At 45.1% G+C, this 25725-nt stretch overlaps 1 protein-coding gene across 4 annotated transcripts in view; it reads right to left on the minus strand.

The window, feature by feature from the left end:
- Positions 1 to 25725, minus strand: part of CELSR1 (cadherin EGF LAG seven-pass G-type receptor 1) — a 174727-nt gene that overhangs the window by 77837 nt on the left and 71165 nt on the right. For all 4 annotated transcript variants that reach the window (XM_056573691.1, XM_056573690.1, XM_056573689.1 and 1 more), the window contains exon 2: positions 945 to 1583. In XM_056573691.1, the coding sequence (XP_056429666.1) occupies positions 945 to 1583 (639 nt within the window). The remainder of the gene's footprint in view (positions 1 to 944; positions 1584 to 25725) is intronic.

Raw genomic sequence — 25725 nt, forward strand, 5'->3', positions numbered from 1 at the left:
ACCTGGAGCAGGTAACCATGTTTCTCTAAACCTGGGCAAAACCTTTAGAGAAACATGGCCCTTGCACCAGGTATTTTAGTTCAACCTTTAAAGGGGTACTCCTGTGGAAAGATTATTATTATTTGTTTTTTTTAAATCAACTGGTGCCAGAAAGTTTAACAGATTTGTAAATCCCTTCTATTAAAACATCTTAATCCTTCCAGTACTTTTTAGGGGCTGTATACTAAAGAGAAATCAAAAAAAGAAATGCATTTCCTCTGATGTCATGACCACAGTGCTCTCTGCTGACCTCTGTTGTCCATTTTAGGAACTGTCCAGAGCAGCATATGTGTGCTATGGGGATTTTCTCTTGCTCTGGACAGTTCCTAAAATGGACAGCAGAGGTCAGCAGAGAGCACTGTGGTTACGACATCAGAGGAAATGCATTTCTTTTTTGGATTTCTCTTTAGTATACAGCCCCTTAAAAGTACTGGAAGGATTAAGATTTTTAATAGAAGTGATTACAAATCTGTTTAACTTTCTGGCACCAGTTGATTTTAAAAAAAAGTTTTCCACGGGAGTACCCCTTTAAGGAGTGTGTGTTTAGGGACCCAGGAGTAGGCCTAATTTTTTCCAGTGCCAATCATGTCAATACGTTGTGTCTGGTATTGCAGCTATGCCACTTTCATGTGACCTAGATTATTTACATAGGCATTCTGACTAACTAGTAGGTGGAAGAGGATTTCAACAACAACTCCCTTTAGGTCTCCTTCACACCAAGATTTAACTTTAAGCGTTCGAACAACAGCAAAAGAGTTGACCAGTCACTCCACAACTAATCTTATTGCTGGAACAGGTTGCTAATTCCCTTCCACCATAAAAACAAAAAATATAATGTGCAAGTGGGAAGTCATCTGGAGTATGCTAGCCATCTTTTGCCCACTTTGTATTATAGGTAGCCATACCTGTATATTCTTCGTTGCATTCACAAGAGTAGCCACCTTCCCTGCTTCGACACAGTCCATTCTTTCCACAGGGATTGGAATAACAGAGATCAATTTCTGTTTCACAGTAATCCCCAGTAAATCCAGGAGGACATCGGCACCGTAATCCATTGATGGGATGAATTGGGCGGAAGAGAACTGTATTGGAGCTTATAAAGGGAGCTGAACTGTCAAATTTTAGTACAGACACACACTTCATGTAATTTTCACAAGGTTCCCGCAAACAAATGTTATCATCAAAAGGCAGGACCCGCTGAGTGGAAATCAATGTGAGCAGGGTCCTATTCAGGTATATCTGTTCTTGGAGATCTTCAGAATGAAAAAACTTGTTTCTGACCCCTCCAGGTAACAAGGCAGAAAATGTCACATTGAGAATGTTGGAGCTCACATCGGTATCATTTTGAATATTGAAGATAAAGATGCCCTCCTTGGTAGTAGACAACACAGTGGCCACTCCTTCCACAAAGAGAGAAAGAAGCGGGGACAGAAACTTCTCCTGAGACATGTTTTCTAGCCGGACTGTGATGCTGTTGGTTAACATGTCATCTGTGATGATGGTGACTCGTAAAGTACAGTGAGCAGTGACACTATGAACGCCATCTATAAAAAGAAAAAAAAGAAAACACAAAATGAATATGAACCCCAAATAATAATAGAACACATTTTTAAAGGATGCACTTGAACAGTACAATTATACATATTTCATGATAGAAAGAAATTACTTATTTAAAAGTAAGAAAGCGTACGTTCACACATGCGTATTTTCTGCTGCAGATCTTCTGCAGATTTGCTTTAGAAGATCTTGCTGCCCAATGAGCAGATCTGCAGCAAAAATATGCACGTATGAACATACCCTAAGAATGCATTCACACAAACACACACGTGCACGGAATCCAATGCAGATGTGAAGTAGTAAAATCTGCAGTTGCGGATCAGAAGTTGTACATTCCATAATTGTGGAACTGCAAATGCAGATTATACAAGGTAGTTCTTATGTGCTTTTGATTGTCTTGTAAAATCTGCAACCTTGAATTCTACAACTGTGGATTCAGAACTTCAAATCTGCAGTGGATCCGGTGTTTTTAAATACACCCTTAGGGGGCATTCACACGGGCGTATTTGTCAGCGGATCCGCAGCTGCAGATCCGCTGACAAAGGCCCCTAAAGTGCTGCCCTCTTTGTGCCTGCTAATAGCGGCAATCCGCCGCTACCATAGGACACACTGTGATGTGCAAGTTATCCTACAGTGTACTCGCACACATCACAGCCGCTCTCTGTGTAGCTCAGGGGAGCGGCCGCGATGTGCGGGATGTGCGGATACACTGCGACTCGCACTTCACAGTGTATGTGCTGGTAGAGGCGGATTGCCACTATTAGCAGGCACAAAGAGGGAAGCACTTTAGGGGCCTTTGTCAGCAGATCCACAGCTGCGGATCCGCTGACAAATACGCCCGTGTGAATGCACCCTAAGGGTCTATTCACACGTACAGGATCCTGAGCAGATTTGATGTGCAGGATTTGTAACTGCAGATTAGAAGTTGTGCTCAGTCATTAACATTGAAACCTGCAGCATCAAATCCTGTGCATCAAAGGGAGCCCCACCACTATCCCTATAACCTCTTAGATTCTGCAGTTATTAGTGACTACAGCATCTAAGGGGTTAAATGCCTGGGATAGGAGTTATTTCTGACCCCGGCTGTTGCAGCAGAGAGTCATAAAGTGACAAAAGAACAAAAAATACATCCTCTTTAAATCTGACCATACACCCTAGGTAACTGCTGAGAATCCTGACAAAACTGCCACAAAATGTGTTTTTTTTTTGTTACACTAAAACATAAGAACTGCAAAGTGTGGAACCATTTATAACCATAAAAATACATACATGACCAAAGTACCAAAGTAAGTATGGGTGGAAAATTATACAAACTCACAATAGACTATGTAAAGCATACATAGAAGGGGAATTTTATTAATTCTTTATAAACATTTTGAATAAATCTCAACAACCACTACTATTATATCATAGAGGGCATTCTCTCCATTGGCCCACTTAGGCATATTAGGCAAATACTCTAGGCTCCACCATGGGGCCAAATACCCAAATATTTCACTAAATACCTCATTTCAATAGTATTTCATACTGTTCTAGTTCCAGTTTTTATCATTAAATGTTCCAAAAAGTCCCTTAATATGTTCCTGTTTACTATGAAGCTTTGGCATGAAATAAAAATATAAGGACAGATAATCTAGTGGAACCTGCCACCCCACATCCATTTCATTGTACAACCCAGCAGGTGTAAGCGGACATGTGTACCAATCACGGATTAGGCAAATCTACAAACATCCATTGTTTTCTTTAGCTCCTGGCATTAGTGACATCATATGAGACACACGTAAGGGAAAGTGACATTAGTTTTGGACCGATGCCAATGGAAGCACGCACCGCACTTTCATCAATAGGAAAAGGTGTTTCCTGTTTTCAGAAAGATGGAAAACTGTGATTGTTGTCGTCCATACAGTACATGATTTTCCAGAATACCTTCTGGGGTCACTGTACACTACACTGAATGTGCTAAACTCTGCACTAAAGGAGTACTCCGCCCCTAGTCATCTTATCCCTTATCTAAAAGATAGGGGATAAGATGTCTGATCGCAGGGGTCCCGCTGCTGGGGACCCTCGCAATCTCGGCTGCAGCACCCCAGACATCCAATGCACGGAGCAAACTTCGCTCCATGCCGGATAACTGGCGATGCGGAGGCTCGTGAGGTCACAGTCACGCTGCGCTTGTGACATCATGGGCACGCCCCCTCAATGCAAGTCTATGGGAGGGGGCGTGACGGCAGTCACGCCCCCTCCTATAGACTTGCATTGAGGGGGCATGCCCGTGACGTCACGAGTCTCCGGCGCTGCATCGTATGCTCTAAAAGGAATGCTGGGTGCAGCATTAGGGGATAAGATGTCTAGGGGCGGAGTACCCCTTTAAGCCTTGTCAGTATAACGTTATGCAATGAGGTACAATGTACCCATAGATACAGAGGTTTATCAGTTTATAGAGATTTAGGCATATAGCGCAGCACAAAAACTGTGCTACAGTACACAGAATGTAGAGGAAAAAGAATTGGCAGGGTTAAGATGAATACTACCCACTCCACAATGTTTAACACACTAGCCTACCCTTCTTCCTAAATCAGGAAACCTTTAATGCTTATGTAAAACAAGGTCATCCGCATCCTACAATCTCTAGCAGATGGCCGACTTTACAAGGGCTAGATGAATTCCATAAATCCACTTTTTTTAGAATGCAGATCTATCCATCTATCTTTCCCTATTTCACATACAAAACGAGCATAGAAACGAATAATCGAATTAACAGGAGTTATTATAAAGCAGGTGACAATAGGCTTTTGTTCAAGTCAAGCTACATAGGTGTGAACACGTCAAATAAAATGTGAGGAATGGCGGCTTCTGTTTGTACAGAGAACATCTGTCAACAAGCCATAATGGCTTCTGTGCTACAGGCTAATATGACAGGAAGACAATTCATGTAAAACAATTCATTATTAAATCATTTATAGAGCAAACGCTATGTAGGTTCAGGCTACAGTGAAATAAGATGAGACTACAGCCATTCCACTGCCTAAACACAGCAATAAACATTTTACAGTTTGCGTGATAGAGGTAAATGACTGATAATGTAACTTATTTACAAAACCCCAGAAATGAAAAATATATGCATAAATTAGGTGTATACAGTTCGTGAGCATATCCACTATATACCCTAATCACACGGTCATAAAACCCCAAAATACTAATCTAAGGCATCTAAGGAAGACAGTGCTGCTTCTCACAGCCCTTAAAGGGAATTTATCATTAAAAATGTATTTATTGTTTTAATCAAAATTTTATGTTAAACATATTTTTTTTATTATTATTTTTTTTTTAATCTTACTATCCATATTATAAAATAATCCTAAAATCTTGAAGTTTTCAGTCTGGCCACAAGGTCTAATAATAAGCTGAGACTTCCTGTCTGTGATGATAGGGAGGAGGATGCAGGAAAGTGACCTGTACAGCATTACAGTAAGAGGGGACACTAGTAGGACACTGGGAGCTCAGCCTTCCCTCCGCTGTACAGGTTAAAGAGGTCACAGAGCATGTTGACTGTCCATGGCACTTGCCATAAAGCATATCACTAAACGCTGCTTAAAACTGATTGGGCAGGATGCCTGCCTATATAAAAATGGACTAAAAAATTTAAATAAAACATTTACAATCAGAAAATAGAAAGAGATTAGAAAAAAAGAACACGTTTCTATATCGAGCAGCGTTCTGCAATCTTAAAAAAATACCACAAAAAAGAGGGAATTCCTATAAGGGTGTCCCCAAAATTCTGCAACAAAATGAATTCTAGATCTGTAGCATGCTCTAACTGGTGTGCCGCAGATTTTCTCAGCAGTTTTTATTTACTGCAATGCAGTTGAGTGAAATAGTGAAAATTTGCACCTATGGCTTACCTCCTACAAGACAGCCACTTGTCACTTGTGGAATTCATTCCGTAGTTGTGGCAGATCTGTACATTTCCTGACTAGTGACCTAAGCTACAGGTGGACTGACGGGTGACATCTTACTGACAGCTAGATGGCTGCTAAAAGGGAACAGCAGAAGAAAGTGAACTATTTAATATGACTGTCTATTGCAGCTGCAGGTAGGCCTCGCCAGTCCCATACAAGAAGTTGTCAGGTCAGTGAATAAAGCTAATGCACCCTGGTAGATTTTGAATTTGACTAAATTAATGGCAAAGTGTTTATTAACCTAAGTTCTGGAAAACTATGTAGGTAGGAGATCAAAGGAGGCAACATGAAAGCTAACACACTAGAAGTCATTGCTATCGGTATGTGTACATGAAAACAAAGCCTCTCGCTTTAATGGTTTGTGGGTGTTCACTTGTTTTGACATGGAATGGATAGGTATGTTTCTCTCCTTCACCTGACATCTACAGGCTAGGCGGTAAGCGAGGAAAAAAAAGATTTGTGGATGAGGAAAACCAAATGTGTTTATAGCATGTATCGCCAATCTATGGCTCGGTAAGGGTTAATGCAGGACGTATCTCATCTTCATGTGCCGGTATACCACTGCCTGCAGCCACTGTTGATTTTGTCCCAGATATAGTTACACAGGTTTTGGGTGGTGTCAGAAGTCTGTTTAGATAGAAGACAAATAGCTCCCTAGTGCAGCAATGACCCCTTGTTGGATATTGGGGAATCGAATTCTGGACATACACAAGATCAACAGTAGTCTATGGGGGTTGGCAAACAACATGGATGATAGGATGAATTTATATGAGGCCCGTCTGTAGGGCCTGGAGATAAGAGGAACAAGAAGTGTTTGGAGGCCCCTTGTCCCCCACATTCATTTTGAAGAGCTACACAGTAAGTGGTTACTGAATGTCAGAAAATATTTATTTAGCCTTTTTTTTTGTCTTAGTCGCAAAGCCTGGCAACATTTATCACTTATTATAGCAAAAAGAAAATATATGGTGGAATATTTTTTTTAAATTATTCTATCCTTGGAAAAAATAAGATCATCCTTGGATATCAGCAAAGGATATCCCCTGTACACCAGCGCTGGGACCCCTGTGTGATTGACACACAGGTCCCAGCGCATGCGCCCCTTATCTTTCATATGTGAGCGCTGACCGACATTACAGAGCGAGCGCTCAGTCTGACACCTCCGTGCACCCGGGTAATACTGGAGGCAGAGAGTGAGCGCTCAGTCTGACACCTCCGTGCACCCGGGTAATACTGGAGGCAGAGAGTGAGCGCTCAGTCTGACACCTCCGTGCACTCGGGTAATACTGGAGACAGAGAGCGAGCGCTCAGTCTGACACCTCCGTGCACCCGGGTAATACTGGAGGCAGAGAGTGAGCGCTCAGTCTGACACCTCCATGCGCCCGGGTAATACTGGAGGCAGAGAGTGAGCGCTCAGTCTGACACCTCCGTGCACTCGGGTAATACTGGAGACAGAGAGCGAGCGCTCAGTCTGACACCTCCGTGCACCCGGGTAATACTGGAGACAGAGAGCGAGCGCTCAGTCTGACACCTCCGTGCACCTGGGTAATACTGGAGGCAGAGAGTGAGCGCTGTCTTCCTCTAGGGAATGCAGAAGTGCCCAGCACATCTCCTGCATGGGAAGAAGTAAGAGGAGAAGGACGGGCACTGTCCATGTGCACAGAGGCGCCAGACAGTTGAAGTGAGCACTCGCTCTGTAAAGAAATGTCAGTCGGCGCTCACATATGAAAGATAAGAGGGCGCATGCGCTGGGACCTGTGTGTTAATCACACAGCACTCCCAGCACTGGGGTACAGGGGATAGGCGTGCCAGCTGAAGGGCATAGCGAACTCCTGGCCACACCTATCTGACTGGCAGTGGCTGCATATAAAAGTGTTTTTTGAGCGAATAAAAGCCGTAATAAGAGGGATAAAAGTAAGGCTGGAGACATATTTTACACACCATACACACACACTGTGGTTAGGTTATATGCCCCAAACCTCATGACAGTTGCGCTTTAAATAACTATAGGGCCAAGACTAACAATATGACAAGCAGAAAGGAGAGTAAAAGGTCACAGAAATGGCATGCTATGAGAGGTATGCAGGGGATATGATCACGTGCTTTCTAAAATTGAGATTTAAAGGGGTACTCCGCCAGTAGACATCTTATCCTCTATCAAAAGCATAGGGGATAAGATGTCTGATCCCGGAGGGTCCCGCCACTGGGGACCCCACAATCTCCCTGCTGTACCAGGCGTTCGTTTAGAGCGTCGGATGCAGCGCTGGAGGCTCATGACGTCACGGCCACGCCACGCTCGTGACGTCACGGCCACACACCCCTCCCATAGCCTTGCATTGAGGGGGCATGGATGTCACGAGCCTCCGCCCCGCATTGTCAGTCATCCGGCACAGAGCAAAGTTCGCTCCGTGCATTGGATGTCTGGGGTGCCGCAGCAGAGATCGCGGGGGTCCCCAGCGGCGGGACCCCCCTCGATCAGACATCTTATCCCCTATCCTTTGGATAGAGGATAAAATGTCTAGGGATGGAGTACCCCTTTAACTCTGTGAACCCATCAGAATATATTATACAAATTCTTGAGTAACAACCCTCCAAATATGAAATTCTAGGAATGGTTCCTTTGCCACATGTGTCATTTGATAGTTGACAAGTAGGGCTGGAGAGGACTTCACATCTCCCAATGTTGCCTGCAGGTTTATCAGCAGTGGAGATTATAATCCCCCAATTATAGTCTGTCAAGGAGCGCCAGACTACAGGGTATTGTATAACCACTGATGGATTCACAATGCAATGACAGGGATTGTTTTCAGTTATTACTGGATTGTTCTGGTGATACATGTAGTCAGCTCCCTAATATATTTATTTGGGGAACCTACACTATGTAAAAAACAACAACAAACTGTACTAAATGTAACACACTTCATAAAGCAAGCGGTTTTTGCAGCTGTATGAAAATGACCAATTTTTACATCTCCCATAGAAGCTAATACACTACCTATTTAGTTATGTTTGAAAGTTTATTTTATGCTACATTATATTATTAGTTTTGTATTGATTTTATGCTTCACTTACTGCCAACAATGCAGAAACCTTCTATTATAACCATATTGATGGCTACAACATACAGAGCGTTATACATTGCCCATGGTGATATACCCGTAGTGGTAGAAAACTCTAGAGACAAGGTAAAACCCATATATGCAAAAGTCAATAATGAAAAAAAGTATTATCGGCTCCCAAACAGGAAAAAAGCACCGAAAACATTGAGGAAATGATACTCTGACATGTCTACAGTTTATGTTCAAAATGGGCCAGAGCTCCAACCCGCTCTGTGCCTGTAACCGTCACTTCTGTACACGCCCTTCAATAAAGTCTGGGCCTCAAGGAAGAAAAACCTGTATATTAGTTCTAGTCACCTGTAGACCAGCATTTACTGAGGAAACGCTGACTAATGCAAAGACAAGCTACCCTGGAAGTAAAATGCATTGTTTGAAATATAGGGGCAGGATCCAAAGTCTGGGATAAAGTTACATGTCACTCTCCCAGGAGCCTTGTGAAATCATATATCTAAGGCAATACCCCGCCAAGGATACATTGTTCATTCTTGTATGCATCTGGCTACTGAACAGAAGGATAGTGGTTCGTTATTCTAGAATTCCAATATGATTAAGGGAATATAAAAAAAAAACTATTTAACCTAAATAAAATTTAGGAAAACTTACAAATGGAGCTATGTCTAATCTGCATGTATTTCCACAACTATCTTATAATTCATTATTATGAAAACTGAGGGTTTTGCAACCAAGGATCCTGCAAGAGCAGCCATTCTACACCCTGGTTAAAGGGGTATTCCAGGAAAAAGCTTTTTTTTATATATCAACTGGCTCCAGAAAGTTAAACAGATTTGTAAATTATTTCTATTAAAAAATCTTAATCCTTTCTGTACTTATGAGCTTCTGAAGTTAAGGTTGTTCTTTTCTGTCTAAATCCTCTCTGATGACACCTGACTCGGGAAACGCCCAGTTTAGAAGCAAATCCCCATAGCAAACTTCTTCTAAACTGGGCGTTTACCGAGACAGGTGTCATCAGAGAGGATTTAGACAGAAAAGAACAGCCTTAACTTCAGAAGCTCATAAGTACAGAAAGGATTAAGATTTTTTTTAATAGAAGTAATTTACAAATCTGTTTAACTTTCTGGAGCCAGTACATATATATATATAAAAAAAAGTTTTTTCCTGGAATACCCCTTTAATCTCTTCTCAATGTTATCCATGGTATACTTACCACCATATGGAACACATGCACCTGAACAAAAATGTAGGGACCTGCCATGGACCAATGTGTTTAGGTTAGCACGTACAAGGCACCTGCGGGTGTGCCATATGTTTACTTTCACTGTTTATACAACCACAGTTTGTCAGGGTGCAGAGTCTTTGAGAACTAGCTTCAAGGTCATTCGTAGGTCTGTGGGAGTCACAGTTTAAGCAATACATGAGGAAGAAACATTTGGGAACATGAAACATCATTACATCAGGATGCACTTTGCTGTAATTTTTATAGCTGTATCCATCATGTATTACCTACCACACCTACAGCTAACTTACCAGCTTGTAATCTGTGCCTGGACTGTATATACATGTCATATACTGTATCTAGAACAGTACAGGTCTCTGACTTGTTTGAGAATTTATACTGCCATCCAGTGTCATTCAGGAAATTAGCTATGAATTAATATGACTAACAAGGCTGGGATCACACACAGTATTTTAGTCAGTATGTTTAGCCAAAAACTGACACAGACAAAAAATATTATGAAAAGATTTGGACCTTTTCCTGTGTTTTGGCAAATATATTGACCAAATACTGAAATCAAAACACTCAAACTCAAACCCAATCTAAGAGTATATATATATGTACAGTGATCTCCTGACCTACAATGGCCCCGACATACGATCATTTCAACTTACGATGCTTTTGTATGTCGAGGCCATTGCATAAATGGCTATCCGGCAGCGCAGACTGCTTCAGCTGCCCCTGGATAGCCGTTTACGGTGCCCCGTGTGGTCCGCTGACGATCACTTACCTGTCCTCGGGGCTCCGGCGCGTCCTCTTCGGGATCCCCTGCATGGTCGGCGCTCTCCATCGTCGTCATCACGTCGCTGCGCACGCCGTCCCGTCATCCAATAGGAGCGGCGTTGTCACGATGCCGGCTGGCAGGAGGTGGATCCTCTGTGCCAGAGAGGGATTGGCGAGGACCGCGCTAGTGGACCGGTTCTAAGCCACTACAGGTTTTCACCAGAGCCCGCCGCAAAGCGGGATGGTCTTGCTGCGGCGGTAGTGACCAGGTCGTATCCACTAGCAACGGCTCACCTCTCTGACTGCTGAAGATACTGAAGATAGGCGAGGTACAAGGGAGTAGGCAGAAGCAAGGTCGGACGTAGCAGAAGGTCGAGGCAGGCAGCAAGGATCGTAGTCAGGGGCAACGGCAGGAGGTCAGGAACACGGGCTAGGAACAGACAAGGGAACGCTTTCACTAGGCACTAAGGCAACAAGATCCGGCAAGGGAGTGCAGGGGAAGTGAGGTAATATAGGGAAGTACACAGGTGATCACACTAATTGGTAATTGGGAAGATTGGGCCAGGCACCAACATTGGTGCACTGGCCCTTTAAATTGCAGAGACCCGGCGCGCGCGCGCCCTAGGGAGCGGGGCCGCGCGCGCCGGGACAGGACCGACGGAGAGCGAGTCAGGTACGGGGACCGGGGTGCGCATCGCGAGCGGGCGCCACCCGCATCGCGAATCGCATCCCGGCTGGAGGCGGTACCGCAGCGCACCCGGTCAGTGGATCTGACCGGGGCGCTGCAGCAACGAGGATGAGGCGAGCGCTCCGGGGAGGAACGGGGACCCGGAGCGCTCGGCGTAACAGTACCCCCCCCCTTGGGTCTCCCCCTCTTCTTGGGGCCAAAGAACCTGAGGAAAAAAAAGTCAATTTTTCCGTGATGAGGTCCGATGCACATTAGGAGGGGTTCTGTGCGGAAACGCATGAGACAGTCCAATCTTTTATTGTTAATACAATAGATGTAGAGGGGTCTGGCGAGACTGGTCACAGGGACGTAGAACCTGTTGATAAGAGAGGCCAAAAAAAATTTTCCTGCAGATCCGGAATCCAAGGAGACCATAGTAGAGAAGGAGAAGGTAGAGGCAGATATCCGCACAGGCACAGTAAGGCGTGGAGAAGCAGAGTTGACATCAAGAACTGTGTCACCTTTGTGCGGAGTCAGCGTACGTCTTTCCAGGCGGGGAGGACGGATAGGACAATCCTTCAGGAAGTGTTCGGTACCGGCATAGTACAGGCAAAGATTCTCCATGCGGCGTCGTGTCCTCTCTTGAGGTGTCAAGCGAGACCGGTCAACTTGCATAGCCTCCGCGGCGGGAAGCACAGGAACGGATTGCAGAGGACCAGAGGAGAGAGGAGCCGGGGAGAAAAAACGCTTCGTGCGAACAAAGTCCATATCCAGGCGGAGCTCCAGACGCCATCCGGAAGAACGCATGTCAATGCGAGTGGCAAGATGAATGAGTTCATGTAGGTCAGCAGGAGTCTCTCGTGCGGCCAGAACATCTTTAATGTTGCTGGATAGGCCTTTTTTAAAGGTCGCGCAGAGAACCTCACTATTCCAGGACAACTCGTAAGCAAGAGCACGGAACTGAATGGCGTACTCGCCAATGGAAGAAACACCCTGTTCCAGGTTCAGCAGGGCAATCTCGGCAGAAGAAGCTCGGGCAGGCTCCTCGAAGACACCACGGACCTCAGCGAAGAAGGACTGGACTGTGACTGTGGCAGAATCATTGCGGTCCCCATCAAACTTGTCCGGCAGGGACAAGCAGGGGTTAAGAACGGCCGGTTGCTGCGGAGGAGTTGCAGGAGCCGGCGGAGGAGATGGTTGTTGCAGCTGTAGCTGTGACTGAAGTTGCTGTATCTGCGGCAGCAGCTGCTGTGACTGAAGTTGCTGTATCTGCGGCAGCAGCTGCTGTAACTGTGACTGAAGACGCTGTGTCTCGGAGATCAAGTATGCCAGCTGTTGATCTCGTTGGGCGATCTTTACGCCAAATTTGTCCGGCAGGGACAAGCAGGGGTTAGGAACGGCCGGTTGCTGCGGAGGAGTTGCAGGAGCTGGCGGAGGAGATGGTAGTTGCAGCTGTAGCTGTTGCTGTATCTGCAGCTGCTGTATCTGTGACTGAATACGCAGTGCCTCGGAGGTCAAGTATGCCAGCTGTTGATCTCGTTGGGCGATCTTTAGGGCTAGCTGGGCGACCAGTGTAGGATCTTCAGCGGGATCCATGGCCGGATCTACTGTCACGGTGCCGGCTGGCAGGAGGTGGATCCTCTGTGCCAGAGAGGGATTGGCGAGGACCGCGCTAGTGGACCGGTTCTAAGCCACTACAGGTTTTCACCAGAGCCCGCCGCAAAGCGGGATGGTCTTGCTGCGGCGGTAGTGACCAGGTCGTATCCACTAGCAACGGCTCACCTCTCTGACTGCTGAAGATACTGAAGATAGGCGAGGTACAAGGGAGTAGGCAGAAGCAAGGTCGGACGTAGCAGAAGGTCGAGGCAGGCAGCAAGGATCGTAGTCAGGGGCAACGGCAGGAGGTCAGGAACACGGGCTAGGAACAGACAAGGGAACGCTTTCACTAGGCACTAAGGCAACAAGATCCGGCAAGGGAGTGCAGGGGAAGTGAGGTAATATAGGGAAGTACACAGGTGATCACACTAATTGGTAATTGGGAAGATTGGGCCAGGCACCAACATTGGTGCACTGGCCCTTTAAATTGCAGAGACCCGGCGCGCGCGCGCCCTAGGGAGCGGGGCCGCGCGCGCCGGGACAGGACCGACGGAGAGCGAGTCAGGTACGGGGACCGGGGTGCGCATCGCGAGCGGGCGCCACCCGCATCGCGAATCGCATCCCGGCTGGAGGCGGTACCGCAGCGCACCCGGTCAGTGGATCTGACCGGGGCGCTGCAGCAACGAGGATGAGGCGAGCGCTCCGGGGAGGAACGGGGACCCGGAGCGCTCGGCGTAACAGGCGTGCATAATGACATGATGGCGGGGACGGAGAGCGAGGATGCCGGGGAAGGAGAGGCCTTGCCGGAGCGTCAGGGACACCTCGGGGGCGCGGCGACAGCGATGTAAGGTGACATCCAGGGCAGTGGTGACGAGCGGTGACGGTCCGGAGCGGCGGGGACAGGTGAGTAAAACTTCCTATACCAGTGGTCTTCAACCTGCGGACCTCCAGATGTTGCAAAACTACAACTCCCAGCATGCCCGGACAGCCGTTGGCTGTCCGGGCATGCTGAGTATTGTAGTTTTGCAACATCTGGAGGTCCGCAGGTTGTAGACCACTGTCCTATACTTTACATTGCACGGATCCCTCAACATACGATGGTTTCAACAATGATGGTCCGTTTGGAACGGATTACCATCGTATGTTGAGGGACCACTGTATATATCAGAAAGGAAGGCCATAAGACTTCATCTAAAAGCACAGGGGGTACTTTGCTGATGAATGGGAAACACTTGTGCAGGACTTAGTTCTCAACAGGACAGGAAAAAGTCAAAAAATGTGCATAGGGGGAATAAACACCTGCCCATCAATCCTGCGAGGTAAAACCCATCTACAATCTGACCTTCATTAGTATATTTATACTTCCAGAGACTGTACAATGTTTTGCTTTCCTGATACAGTACTGACTTAGGCTATTTAGACTGTCTGTATTTAAAAGTTTCATAATAACAAGAAGAGATTTCTCACTATTTCCACAGTGTGATACATGTTTACTTTCTCACAATCTAGGATGTCATTACTGTACTAGTCACATTAAAGGAGTAGTCTCATGGATAAAAACCTATCCCCTATCCACAGCCCCAGCACTCGGACACCCCCCCAATCTCCTGTATGGAGCCCCGACTCTCCTCTGGAACGACGCGTCACAGGTGGGGGTCGTGGTGACACGCACTGCTCCTGGGGATAGGCAGGGCTCCATACAGGAGATCGCGGGGTTGCCCAGCGCTCTGACCCCCACAATCTAAAACTTATCCCCTATCCCCTTATCCTCCATACATCTCTATGGGAGAGGCGGGGAGGCAGCGTTCATGCCTCCCCGCCTCCCCCAATAGAACTGTATTGGGACGAGGAGGAGACGGGGCATCACCGCCAACCTCAAGGTCGACGCTACGCGCCATAGCACTCACTATGAGCGCTAATGGCGGCGCCCCGTTAGGGAGATCGAGGGGGGTCCCAGTGGTCGGACCCCCCGCGATCAAACACTTATCCCCTATCTTGTAGATAGGGGATAAGTGTATATTGCGCTGCAGTTGTCCTTTAATATACACTTGGGGAGATTTATCAAAACTTGTGCAGAGAATAAGTTTACCAGTTGCCCAAAGCAACCAATCCGATTGCTTCCTATATTTTTCACAGGCCTCTTTAAAAATGAAAGAAGAGATGTGATTGGTTGCTATGGGCATTCCTCTGCACAGGTTTTGATAAATCTCCCCCTAGATCCCTGGGATGTGTCTGGTATCACAGGAGCCTCTGCTGTGTTTGCACTGAACAGTAATTACAGGTTGGCATTATGGAGATTTGTTAGGAATGTAAAGCAGTGTACATTATGTTTTGCCTTCCCTTCTCATGTAAACATGTCCTTTTCTTATCACAAGACTAGAAGAGATAAGAACCTGGGGGAAATAAAGCGACCTGGCGGGGCACATTCCTGGTAACAACTGAGTAAGAAAATAGCCACTGGGGAAATCTGCCAAGAGCTGGTAAAGTGATATGTCACAATCCCTGACTCATGTCACATGCTAAACTTAGAGGACGGGAAGTGTATAGGTACAATGTTTCACGAAATTTCACATACTCTCATTGTATTGTATAGTGGAGTAGAATTTTAGCAGTAGATTTTTCATTCTACCTCCTCTACTATATTCACACAAGATATTTTCAGAGTTGTTTTGGCTGTTTTCATTGTGTTTCATTACCTAGATGAGAATTGTCAGTGAATATAAAAAAAACGACTTTCCAGTCATAGTTTACCATGGAGACCATTATTGTAGTTGATGTTCTGTGCATCATTTACAGTAGCAGCAGAAGCGGAGGATTGGTGGTTTTTATTCTTTTTGCCTGACACCTTAGCAATTTTAACTGTAAAACTTTGTGGGCATTTCCCCCCCCCCCCCCCCCCCCCCCAAAAAATAAAAAAAATAAAAAAAATAAAAACCTGTGTGGAACCCTAGCCTTATGGCAGATTGTCCCTTTGGCTTCAATGAGGAAGGTAGAGTCCACAACTGTGAATTATTAAGCACATGGCCCAGTATTATAAATGTGCAATGAGACAAAAATGAGTCTTGTTTTGTCCATAGCAATTAATCACACACCAGCTTTTGCAAATTGCTTTGGTAAAATGAAAGTTGAGCTGTGATTGGTTGTTAGGGCAAATCTGACAGTTTTATAGTCTTCATCATATTGATAAATCTGGGTCATTGGTTTTTGTTCCTTTTGCATAACTCACAAAGAATAAATGCAATAAATCAATAAATCCACGGCACTTGGTTGTACAGTTAGGCTAAGTTTACACTTGGTTTTTTTCTGGCAGTTTTTGGAATACAGCCACTGCAGTTTTAGAGCCAAAGTCAGAAGTGGATCCATAAGGGAGGAGAAGTGTAAGTCCTTCCTTTATATGTCCTATTCCTTTTGAATACACTTCTGGCTTTGGCTCAAAAACTGCAGTGGCAGATCTCCAAAAACTGCCAGAAAAAAAAAACAAGTGGAAACTTAGGCTAAGGCCATGTTCACTTGACAAAATTTCAGCGCAGAATCTGGTGGAAAAATTCCGCTCAGAAATTATGTAGCAGCAGAGTCCCATTGCTTTCAATGGAATTCTGCTGCACCGTGCCAAGGGAATTTCTGCAGTAGAAACTCTGCTGCAGAAATCCTGATTCCGGCCTTCGCTAAGATAATTGACATGTTAATTTTTTCTGCGGAATCTGCTAAAATAATTTCTGAGCGGTCCTAACGCTGGCATATTCTGCCGATGCCTGCTATTTGCAGAATATCCACCTGTGTTTTCAAGGCAAACATTACACAAATATATTCCATTGTGTAACCATAGCCTAAAGTTACATAGTTACATAGTTACAGATGTGCCATCCACTCACTGGAAACAGTACTAATACACAGGACGTTAGGCACATTGGGAACGGGGAGGGGGGATTTATCAAATCCTTTGCAGAGGAAAAGTTGACTAGTTGCCCATAGTAACCGATAAGACTGCTTTCATTTTGAAAAAGGGCCTCTGAAAAATAAAAGAAGCAATCTGAGGGCAACCAACTGATTAACATCTCCTTTCCACAGGTTTTGATAAATCCCCCCCCCCCATAATTTTTTGAGTGATTTTTAATGCTTTTGACAAAACACCATAAATTTTAGCATTTTTTTTCCAATTTTTTTTTTAAGATATATAAAACTAAAAAATAAAGAAGCATATGTAAAAAACTAAAAAGAAAATACTTGGCCTTGTAGACACTGTTTGACTCCCTCCACCATACGCCTTCATACACCATACCTCTGTAAGAGCAGAGTTACACTGCTTTTTAACACATATGTTTTATACTCTTGAAAAAAGAAAAACATGTTAAAGGGGAACTCCGGTGGAAAGTAGAAAACTAGCTTTCAGGCACCAGTTTATTTGAAAACATTAAACAGATTTGTAAATGACTTCTATTAAAAAATATGAATCCTTCCAGTACTTATTAGCTGCTGTATAAAACAGAAATTAGTGAATTTCTTTTCTGTCTGACAACAGTAGTCTCTGCTGACACCCCTGTCCATGTCAGGAACTGTCCAGATTAGAATCATATCCCCATAGAAAACCTCTCCTGCTCTAGTCAGTTCCTGACAGAGGTATCAGCAGAGAGCACGGTGGTCAGACAGAGAAGAAATTCAAAAAGAAAAGAACTTCCTCTGGAACATACAGCAGCTGATAAGTACTGGAAGGATTAAGAAGCAATTTACAAATCTGTTTTTGAAAAAAAAAAATCCCACCGGAGTACACCTTTAACAGATGCTAAAAATGTATGCTGATGTATGCCATACAGCAGAATGTCTCCCATTGACTTGTATAAAAAAATAAAAACATATCAACTTATGCAGACACATTTTGCCATGCACAATAGTGTAGTTGACTACATTTTTGTATACAGCGAAAACATACATACTGTAATAGAAACGGAGACAAAAAGGCAGTGTGCACCTGCGGTAGAAATGACTGTGTGATAGCGCATAGTATTCATCCTACTTCCTGCTCTCTCACATCAGAGCTTGACTTTCGGTATGTCACACCTCCAGAAAGCTGGCTGGGTAAATATTGTCTCTGCACCTTATCACAGTCATCCACGCCAGATAATCTTTTATCAACTAAGATAATAAGCACATGAAAATGTAGATGGCTTCTTGTTTGGATAAGCCATAGAAAATGAACGCAGCTCGAGAAGTTCACACCTGAGACAAACAAGAAACAATACTTTACTAAGTTGGTGCAGGTGCTCCTATGTATATCACATGCAAAGTGTACACTGACCTATGACTACCCATGACCACACCCCATGAGGCCTAGGAACAACAGCCACCAAGTGCCTACATCCAGATGTACCGTAATTTCACCGTATAAGATGCACTTTTTCTTCCCCAAAACTGGGAGTGGGGGTGGGGGAGGGTAGTTGGTGCGTCTTATACGGCAAATACACACCTATCGCAGCGGTCCCTGCGGCCATCAACGGCCGGGACCCCCGGCTAATACAGGACATCACCGATCGCGGTGATGCCCTGTATTAACCCTTCAGACGCGGCGATCAAAGCTGACCGCCGCGTCTGAAGTAAAAGTGACCCGGCTGCTCAGTCGGGCTGTTCGGGACCGCAGCGGTGAAATCACTGCGTCCCGAACAACTTACAGGACACCGGGAGGGACCTTACCTGTCTCATCGGTGTGTGCTCCTTTCCGGGATCCCCTGCATGGCCGGCGCTCTCCTTCGTCGTCATCACGTCGTCGCGTACGCCGTCCTGTCATCCAATAGGAGCGGCATGTGTAGCGGCATGTGTAGCGGCGTGTGTAGCGGCGTGCATAGCGACGTTATGGCGGCGACGGAGAGCGAGGATACCGGGCAGCAGAGACGTTCCGGAGCAACGGAGACACCCCGGGGACGCGGCGACAGTGATGGAGGGCGACCTCCAGGGCAGCGGTGACAGGTCCAGAGCGGCGGGGACACCTGAGTACTACCTCCTATACCAGTGGTCTTCAACCTGCGGACCTCCAGATGTTGCAAAACTACAACTCCCAGCATGCGCTGTCCAGGCATGCTGGGAGTTGTAGTTTTGCAACATCTGAAGGTCCGCAGGTTGAAGATCACTGTGCTATACTTTACATTGTATTTGGTTCAGAATCTTTATTTTCTAGATTTTTATCCTATAAAATTAGGTGCGTCTTATATGCCGGAGCGTCTTATATGACGAAAAATACGGTATATGTACTAGATCAATAGAGTTACAAACTGTCCTAGAGACAGCATCTTTTTTTATTTATCTTTATAAAGCTGCATACTTTAGGGGTAATACTTTTCCTTTTTTTTCACAAGCAAAAAAAAATGGATGACAACCTATGGGTGCAATATTTTTAACACTGGACTGAAGTAAAAGTGCAATGGAGTAAGATGCAAAAAATTTATTTTTATTACAACACTAGCTGAGTACCCGGCGTTGCTCGGTTTTTCCTTCCTAATCCTTGTTGGGGAGGAAAATAAACAAAGGAGGAAGCATTTGACTTCATATCCCATCCTCATATATTGTTGTCATATCCCAACCCCACATCCCTCCAGACCCACCGCATCGTGTCGCACCCCCCACCGTAGTGCTGGGCGGTATACCAGTATGAACCGGATACCGTTTTTTTTCTCCCACGGTATGGATTTTTGCCCATACCGCTATAACCGGTCGGGCCCCTCCCCCACCCTCCGAGTCAATAAAAAAAATTAAACTTGCCCGTAATGGGGGGGGGGGGGGGGGGGGGTCCGGGCCATCCATACTTCGTGTAGTGTCCGGCGGCATTCCGGGTGGAGGGTGAACCGGTCCGGGCTGTACTTCTTCTCCGAGGGTCCTCTTCTCCACTCCGGGCAGGCTCCGGCCTAGTACGCTGCATAGACGCCGTGACGTCAGGTGCACACAGGCGTCACTGCGTAGCGGCATCTATGCTGCATTACTAGGCCGGAGCCTGCCCGGAGTGGAGAAGAGGACCCCCGGAGAAGAAGTACAGCCCGGACCGGTTCACCCTCCACCCGGAATGCCGCCGGACACTACAGGAAGGATGGATGGCCCGGACCACCCTGACAGGTAGGGGGAGAGAAGCGGGTGGCGGCGGTGGCCTATGGCACCGCAAAAGCCACTGCAGTGCATTGATTTAAAGCGCCCGCTTTAAATCAATGATCTGCAGCGGTGTCGCGGGAGGATAAATAGCCGATAACTTATACCGGAATATCGGTATAAGTTATCGGCTATCGGCCCTAACCTTCACCAATTATCGGTATCGGCCCTAAAAAAACGATATCGGTCGATCCCTAATACCGTCCTCCTATCTCGACCTCCTATCCCATCCTCCTATCTGGACCTCCTATCCCGTCCTCCTATCCCGACCTCCTATCCCGACCTCCTATCCAGACCTCCTATCTAGACCTCCTATCCCGACATCCTTTCCCATCCTCATATCTCGACCTCCTATCATGTTCTCCTATCTCGACCTCCTATCCCAACCTCCTATCCCAACCTCATATCCCATCCTCCTATCCCGACCTCCCATCCCGTTCTCATATCCCGAACCGTAAAATGTGTACCAGGTATTGAAATAGCTCCAGCCGTATGGAAATTATATGGGAACATACATTTCCCATTGATTTGCCCGTTTTTTCCTTCCTAATCCTTGTTGGGGAGGGAAATCAACAGAGGAGGAAGCTTTTGACTTCATATCCCATCCCCATATATTGTTGTCATATCCCAACCAATATCCTGTCCTCATAACCCGACCTCCTGTCCCGACCTCCTATCCAGACCTCCTATCCCGCCCTTATCCCGTCCTCCTATCCCGTCCTCCTATCCCGTCCTCCTATCCCGTCCTCCTATCCCGTCCTCCTATCCCGTCCTCCTATCCCGACCTCCTATCCCGACCTCCTATACCGACCTCCTATCCCGACCTCCTATCCCAACCTCCTATCCCAACCTCCTATCCCAACCTCCTATCCCAACCTCCCATCCCTTCCTCATATCCCGACCCGTAATATGTGTACCAGGTATTGAAATATCTCCAGCCGTACGGAAGTTATGTGGGAACATACATTTCCCATTGGTTTGCATGGGACCGTAAACAAAAACCCCGACACTCACAAATGGGGGTAGTTAAGGGTTAAATTAACTATCCTATATTTTAAGTGGACATATAAGTAACATGTGACCAAGTATTATCGAAATATGTCCAGCCGGTTGGAAGTTATGAGGTAACATATATTTCCCATTGACTTGCATGGGACTTTAAACATAAACCCAGCCCCTGGCAAATGGGGGTGAGTAAGGGTTAAATCACATATCCTATGTTTGTTGTTGACATATAAGTAACATGTGTGCCAAGTTTCATGTTAATATCTTTAGCCGTTGGAAAGTTTTTGTGGAACATACACACATACATACACACACACGATGAGTTTTATATATATAGATTTGGCAAATCTTTCTTGTCTTTCTAAGTGGTGTAGATTTGTTACATCATTTACAATATTTTTGGTGAAAATTATTTTAAATCTGGAGGGCGGATAAAGGCAATGTGCCTCCCACAAAGCCCCAGCTATCCATCAATATGTGCCTTGTGAGCACTTTACAACTTTTGTGCTCCATAACATTGGCATATGTGCTTAAAAGATTCCCCCTAATGTGTAAAGGACATTTTGGGAACTTGTCACTTAGATTATGCTGCTCTTACTCTTCAGGGGTGTGGAAATAAAAAAAAAAAAAAACACTACTTGTCCAAGGGACTAAAGCGGAACACAATCTACTTGTCCCTCAAGAAAATCCACTTGTCCTGGTAGATAAAATCATTTCAACCAAAATAGTCTGTAAATAAGGACGTTATTACTTTCTGCACTTAAATTTTTCCTCCTCGTCCTATAATTCCCAGAACTCTTATTTTTCCATCTACAGAGCCATATAAGGCTTGTTTTTTGCGGGGCCAAGTATACTTTGTAATGACACCTTTCAGTTTTTCATAACTTATGCTCTGAAACAAAACAAAAAAATTATATTGTGAGCTGAAATTGAAAAAATGCTAATTTGGTGGTTTTCTTTTTTTTCGCCATTCACCTTGTGGTCAAACTAACATATTATTTTGATACTTTAGGTCGGCCTGATTACAGCAATACCAAATTTGTTTAGTTTCCATCATGTTTTAATAATTATTTTTTGTTTTACTTTTTAACATTTTTATTTTTCCATATACTGGGCTGTATGAGGGCTCATTTTTTGGGACGTAATATGCTGTTTGTATCTGTACCATTTTGGTATTGATCAGACTTTTTAAACACTTTTTGGCTTCATTTCGATTTTTTTACCCTGGTGGGCTGATCATTAATTGGGGGGAGCAGAACAGTGCTGGCGGGTCACATGATTTTGTGTGTGTGGGGGGGGGGGAGACCGAACACCGCGCGCGGGTCATATGATTGGGGGGTGGTTGGGGGGGCAGAACAGCGCTGGCGGGTCACATGATTTGGGGGGGGGGTGAGAAAATACTGTTATATACCGTGGAACCGCCGTAAGTTAAAAAATACTGTGATACACATATTTGGTCATACCGCCCAGCCCTATGGAAAGGGTTAATGGGTGTTTTAAACTTTTATTAAACTTTCTTTTTTTAAATACACTTTTTTAGGAGGAATCATTTAGAGTCCTCATACAGATCAATGCAGTTTTATTGAACTCCATTGATCTGTGTTCATTTGGTTGAGCCTGCTCAAGGCCGGCTCAATTAAATGCAGACCTATGGGGCCATGAATGCAGAGATAAGCCCTCCGGGCTACCTCCACAGGGGATCGCGCTGTGTGTGTGTGGGGGGGGTCTATCCACCCCGCTAGACCACCAGGGATGGTTAAAAGATCCCTTTAGACACTGCTGTCAACTTTGAAAGCAGCGCGGCGATCACAGCATGCCAGGCTATTAGCGGTGGCCCCCCGCTACTGAAATCTACCGGGGGCTGCCTAGTATGGCGCGGGCTTGAGTCAGGAGCCCGCTCCATATACCCTGAGCGCTGATTTGAGGTGCAGACTTGCGTCCCATGCAAGTCTGCGTCTGCCTCTGCACCTCACACCGCATTATTAAAAAAAAAAAAAAAAAAAGGGGGAAGTCGGTCCGGCCCTGCTTGCCCAATACAGGGTTAAAGCAATGAAAAAAATCACCTGCCTGGCGCCCGGAACTACATATAGGATTTCCACATCCCTGCTCTTACTAGCAATTTGTCACTTAAAGGGGTACTCCACTAGAAAACTTTTTTAAATCAACAGATGCCAGAAAGTTAAACAGATTTGTAAATTACTTCTATTTAAAAATCTTAATCCTTCCAGTACTTATCAGCTGCTGTATACTACAGAGGAAGTTCTTTTCTTTTTGAATTTCCTTTCCATCTGACCACAGTGCTCTCTGCTGACACCTCTGTCCACGTCAGGAACTGTCATGAGCAGGATAGATTTGCTATGAGGATATGCTCCTACTCTGGACAGTTCCTGACATGGACAGAGGTGTTAGCAGAGAGCACTGTGGTCAGACAGAAAAGAAATTCAAAAAGAAAAGAACTTCCTCTGGAGCATACAACAGCTGATAAGTACTGGAAGGATTAAGATTTGTAAATAGAAATAATTACAAATCTGTTTAACTTTCTGCCACATATTGATTAAAAAAATATTTTTCAGCGGAATACCCCTTTAAGGATATAGCATAGGTTTGGAGAACCCACAGCCAAAAGCAGTCACCACTTCCCCCCCACCCACCTGCAGATGATTGACACATTTCTCCCTTTGCTGTACAATAAAATAAGGCAGATTTCTGGTGAAAAAGGAACATGTTAGTTGCATGCAGGATATTTGACTACAATGGTCATAGTTTTACACTGGGGCAGGTTGGGCATGTACAGAATGTTACCTCAGCATTCTAGAAAACCGACTGGAAAGAAATACTTCACTGGGTTACAACTAGTAATGAATATTTTCCATGAATATAAAAGTATGCACTGTAGGTTCCTTTAGAGTGACTTGTCTACAGAAACTCTGTGGGGGGTGGTCACAGAATGTGTAAATGTCTTCTAAACCAGTCAGGCTGGTTAATCAATACTACTGGCAAGAGACTGAACAGAAAAGCACAGGAGACATTTTTACTCTGCCAGGATTTATGCCTTTTCCTGGAAGACACAGAGGCTAAGACATTATTATACGTACATGTTACTTTGCGACCCCATCGTCTTCCACTGCTGGCAATGTATGGGAGTGTAGAGAAACTCTCCTCTGGTCCAGGGGCCCTGTTATGGGCTGGGCTGTCCCCTCAAGCTAAGTGCAGTGTTGTCACGTCCTATTCTATACAGGAAGATGTTTTTTCTTTTTTTAAAGAGGATCTTCTGTGTGGAAGGATATGTACATTTTTGTGGGCACCTTAAAGGGGTATTCCGGGCAAAAACATTTTATCCCCTATCCAAAGGATAGGGGATAAGATGTCTGATCGTTGGGGGCCTGCTGCTGAGACCTCCCATGATCTCGCTGCAGCACCCGCAACTGAATCTCCAGTTTCGTAAACCTCCGGGTTTCCGGGACTGGGGACGTGACATCACGCCCCCTCCATTCATGTCTATGACAGCCGTCACGCTCTCTCCTATAGACATGAATGGAGGGGGTGTGGCGTGATGTCACGTCCCCAGTCCCGGAAACCCAGAGGTCTACGAAACTGGAGATTCAGTTGTTGATGCTGCAGCGAGATCACGGAAGGTCTAAGCAGCGGGCCCCCATCGATCACACATCTTATCCCCTATACTTTGGATAGGGGATAAAATGTTTTTGCCCGGAATATTCCTTTAAAATATGATCCTTTTTGTAGCCAAGCATATGGTTCTCATAGCTACAGCAGCAGGATATCAATACCCTGTCATGTCAGTGACCCGTTTACGTGTGACTCTTGCAGGACACAGCTGCCTATATCAGTGCTTGAGTCATTGTTATAGAAAGACTAAAAAAACAAGCAGGTGGCCATAGATTAGACATAGACCGTAGGTCATGGGCGCCACTAAGACATGGAATGGAGGGGTAAGAAATGTTTGAAAATGAATATTAAATCCCCGGTCATGTTTGATGTCCACTGAACTGCCACTATAAACATGGACATTGGGATTTACTGCCATAAGTTGTCCTGGGATTAAGTTATATTAGCATGTCTAATTCTGGTTTCCCCAATAACAGGAGTCAGGGACAGTCAAGCTATCCCTATACAAGTTGTCTGTAGGCCACTGAGACAGGTATCTAATATGTATTGTCTATTTTTTTCCTTGCTTTACTGTATCTTATTTTACCTCAAAATACAATGTGTAAAGCAAAGGCATTTTATACTGTATTGTTGGATCTTGTTATGTTTCGTTGCTATCAGTTTCTTTTGATCTTACTGGATCAAAACCAAGCGACAGTCTACAGATGTCTAGAGTGAACCCGCAAGTGTATGTCCTAAGACTGGAAACGTCAGGTATAAACTGGAATATCAATAGCAATATCCCTCGTATAAACTCTGGACAAGAGACACAATGCTGTTATGTAATGGTAAAGTGAGCCGTCTCCTGTTGAAATAGCAATGTCTCTATCCTAGCAAACTAATATAATTAAGTTCAGTGTTGCAAGTGATGTTCCTTATTATAAGGCCCCTAGGCACACATAGTAGACATAGTGTAACATTGCGGTTACTTGTGACAGATGAAATCAACTTTATTTGGATAATCTTAGAAGCAAACCTTGTAAAGGCACATTCTTCTCTCCAAACATTGTCATTCCACCAGGGCTAGAGCTGAGAACA

The sequence above is a fragment of the Hyla sarda genome, chromosome 4 (genome assembly GCF_029499605.1).
Source record: "Hyla sarda isolate aHylSar1 chromosome 4, aHylSar1.hap1, whole genome shotgun sequence".
Classification (NCBI taxonomy): Eukaryota; Metazoa; Chordata; class Amphibia; order Anura; family Hylidae; genus Hyla; species Hyla sarda.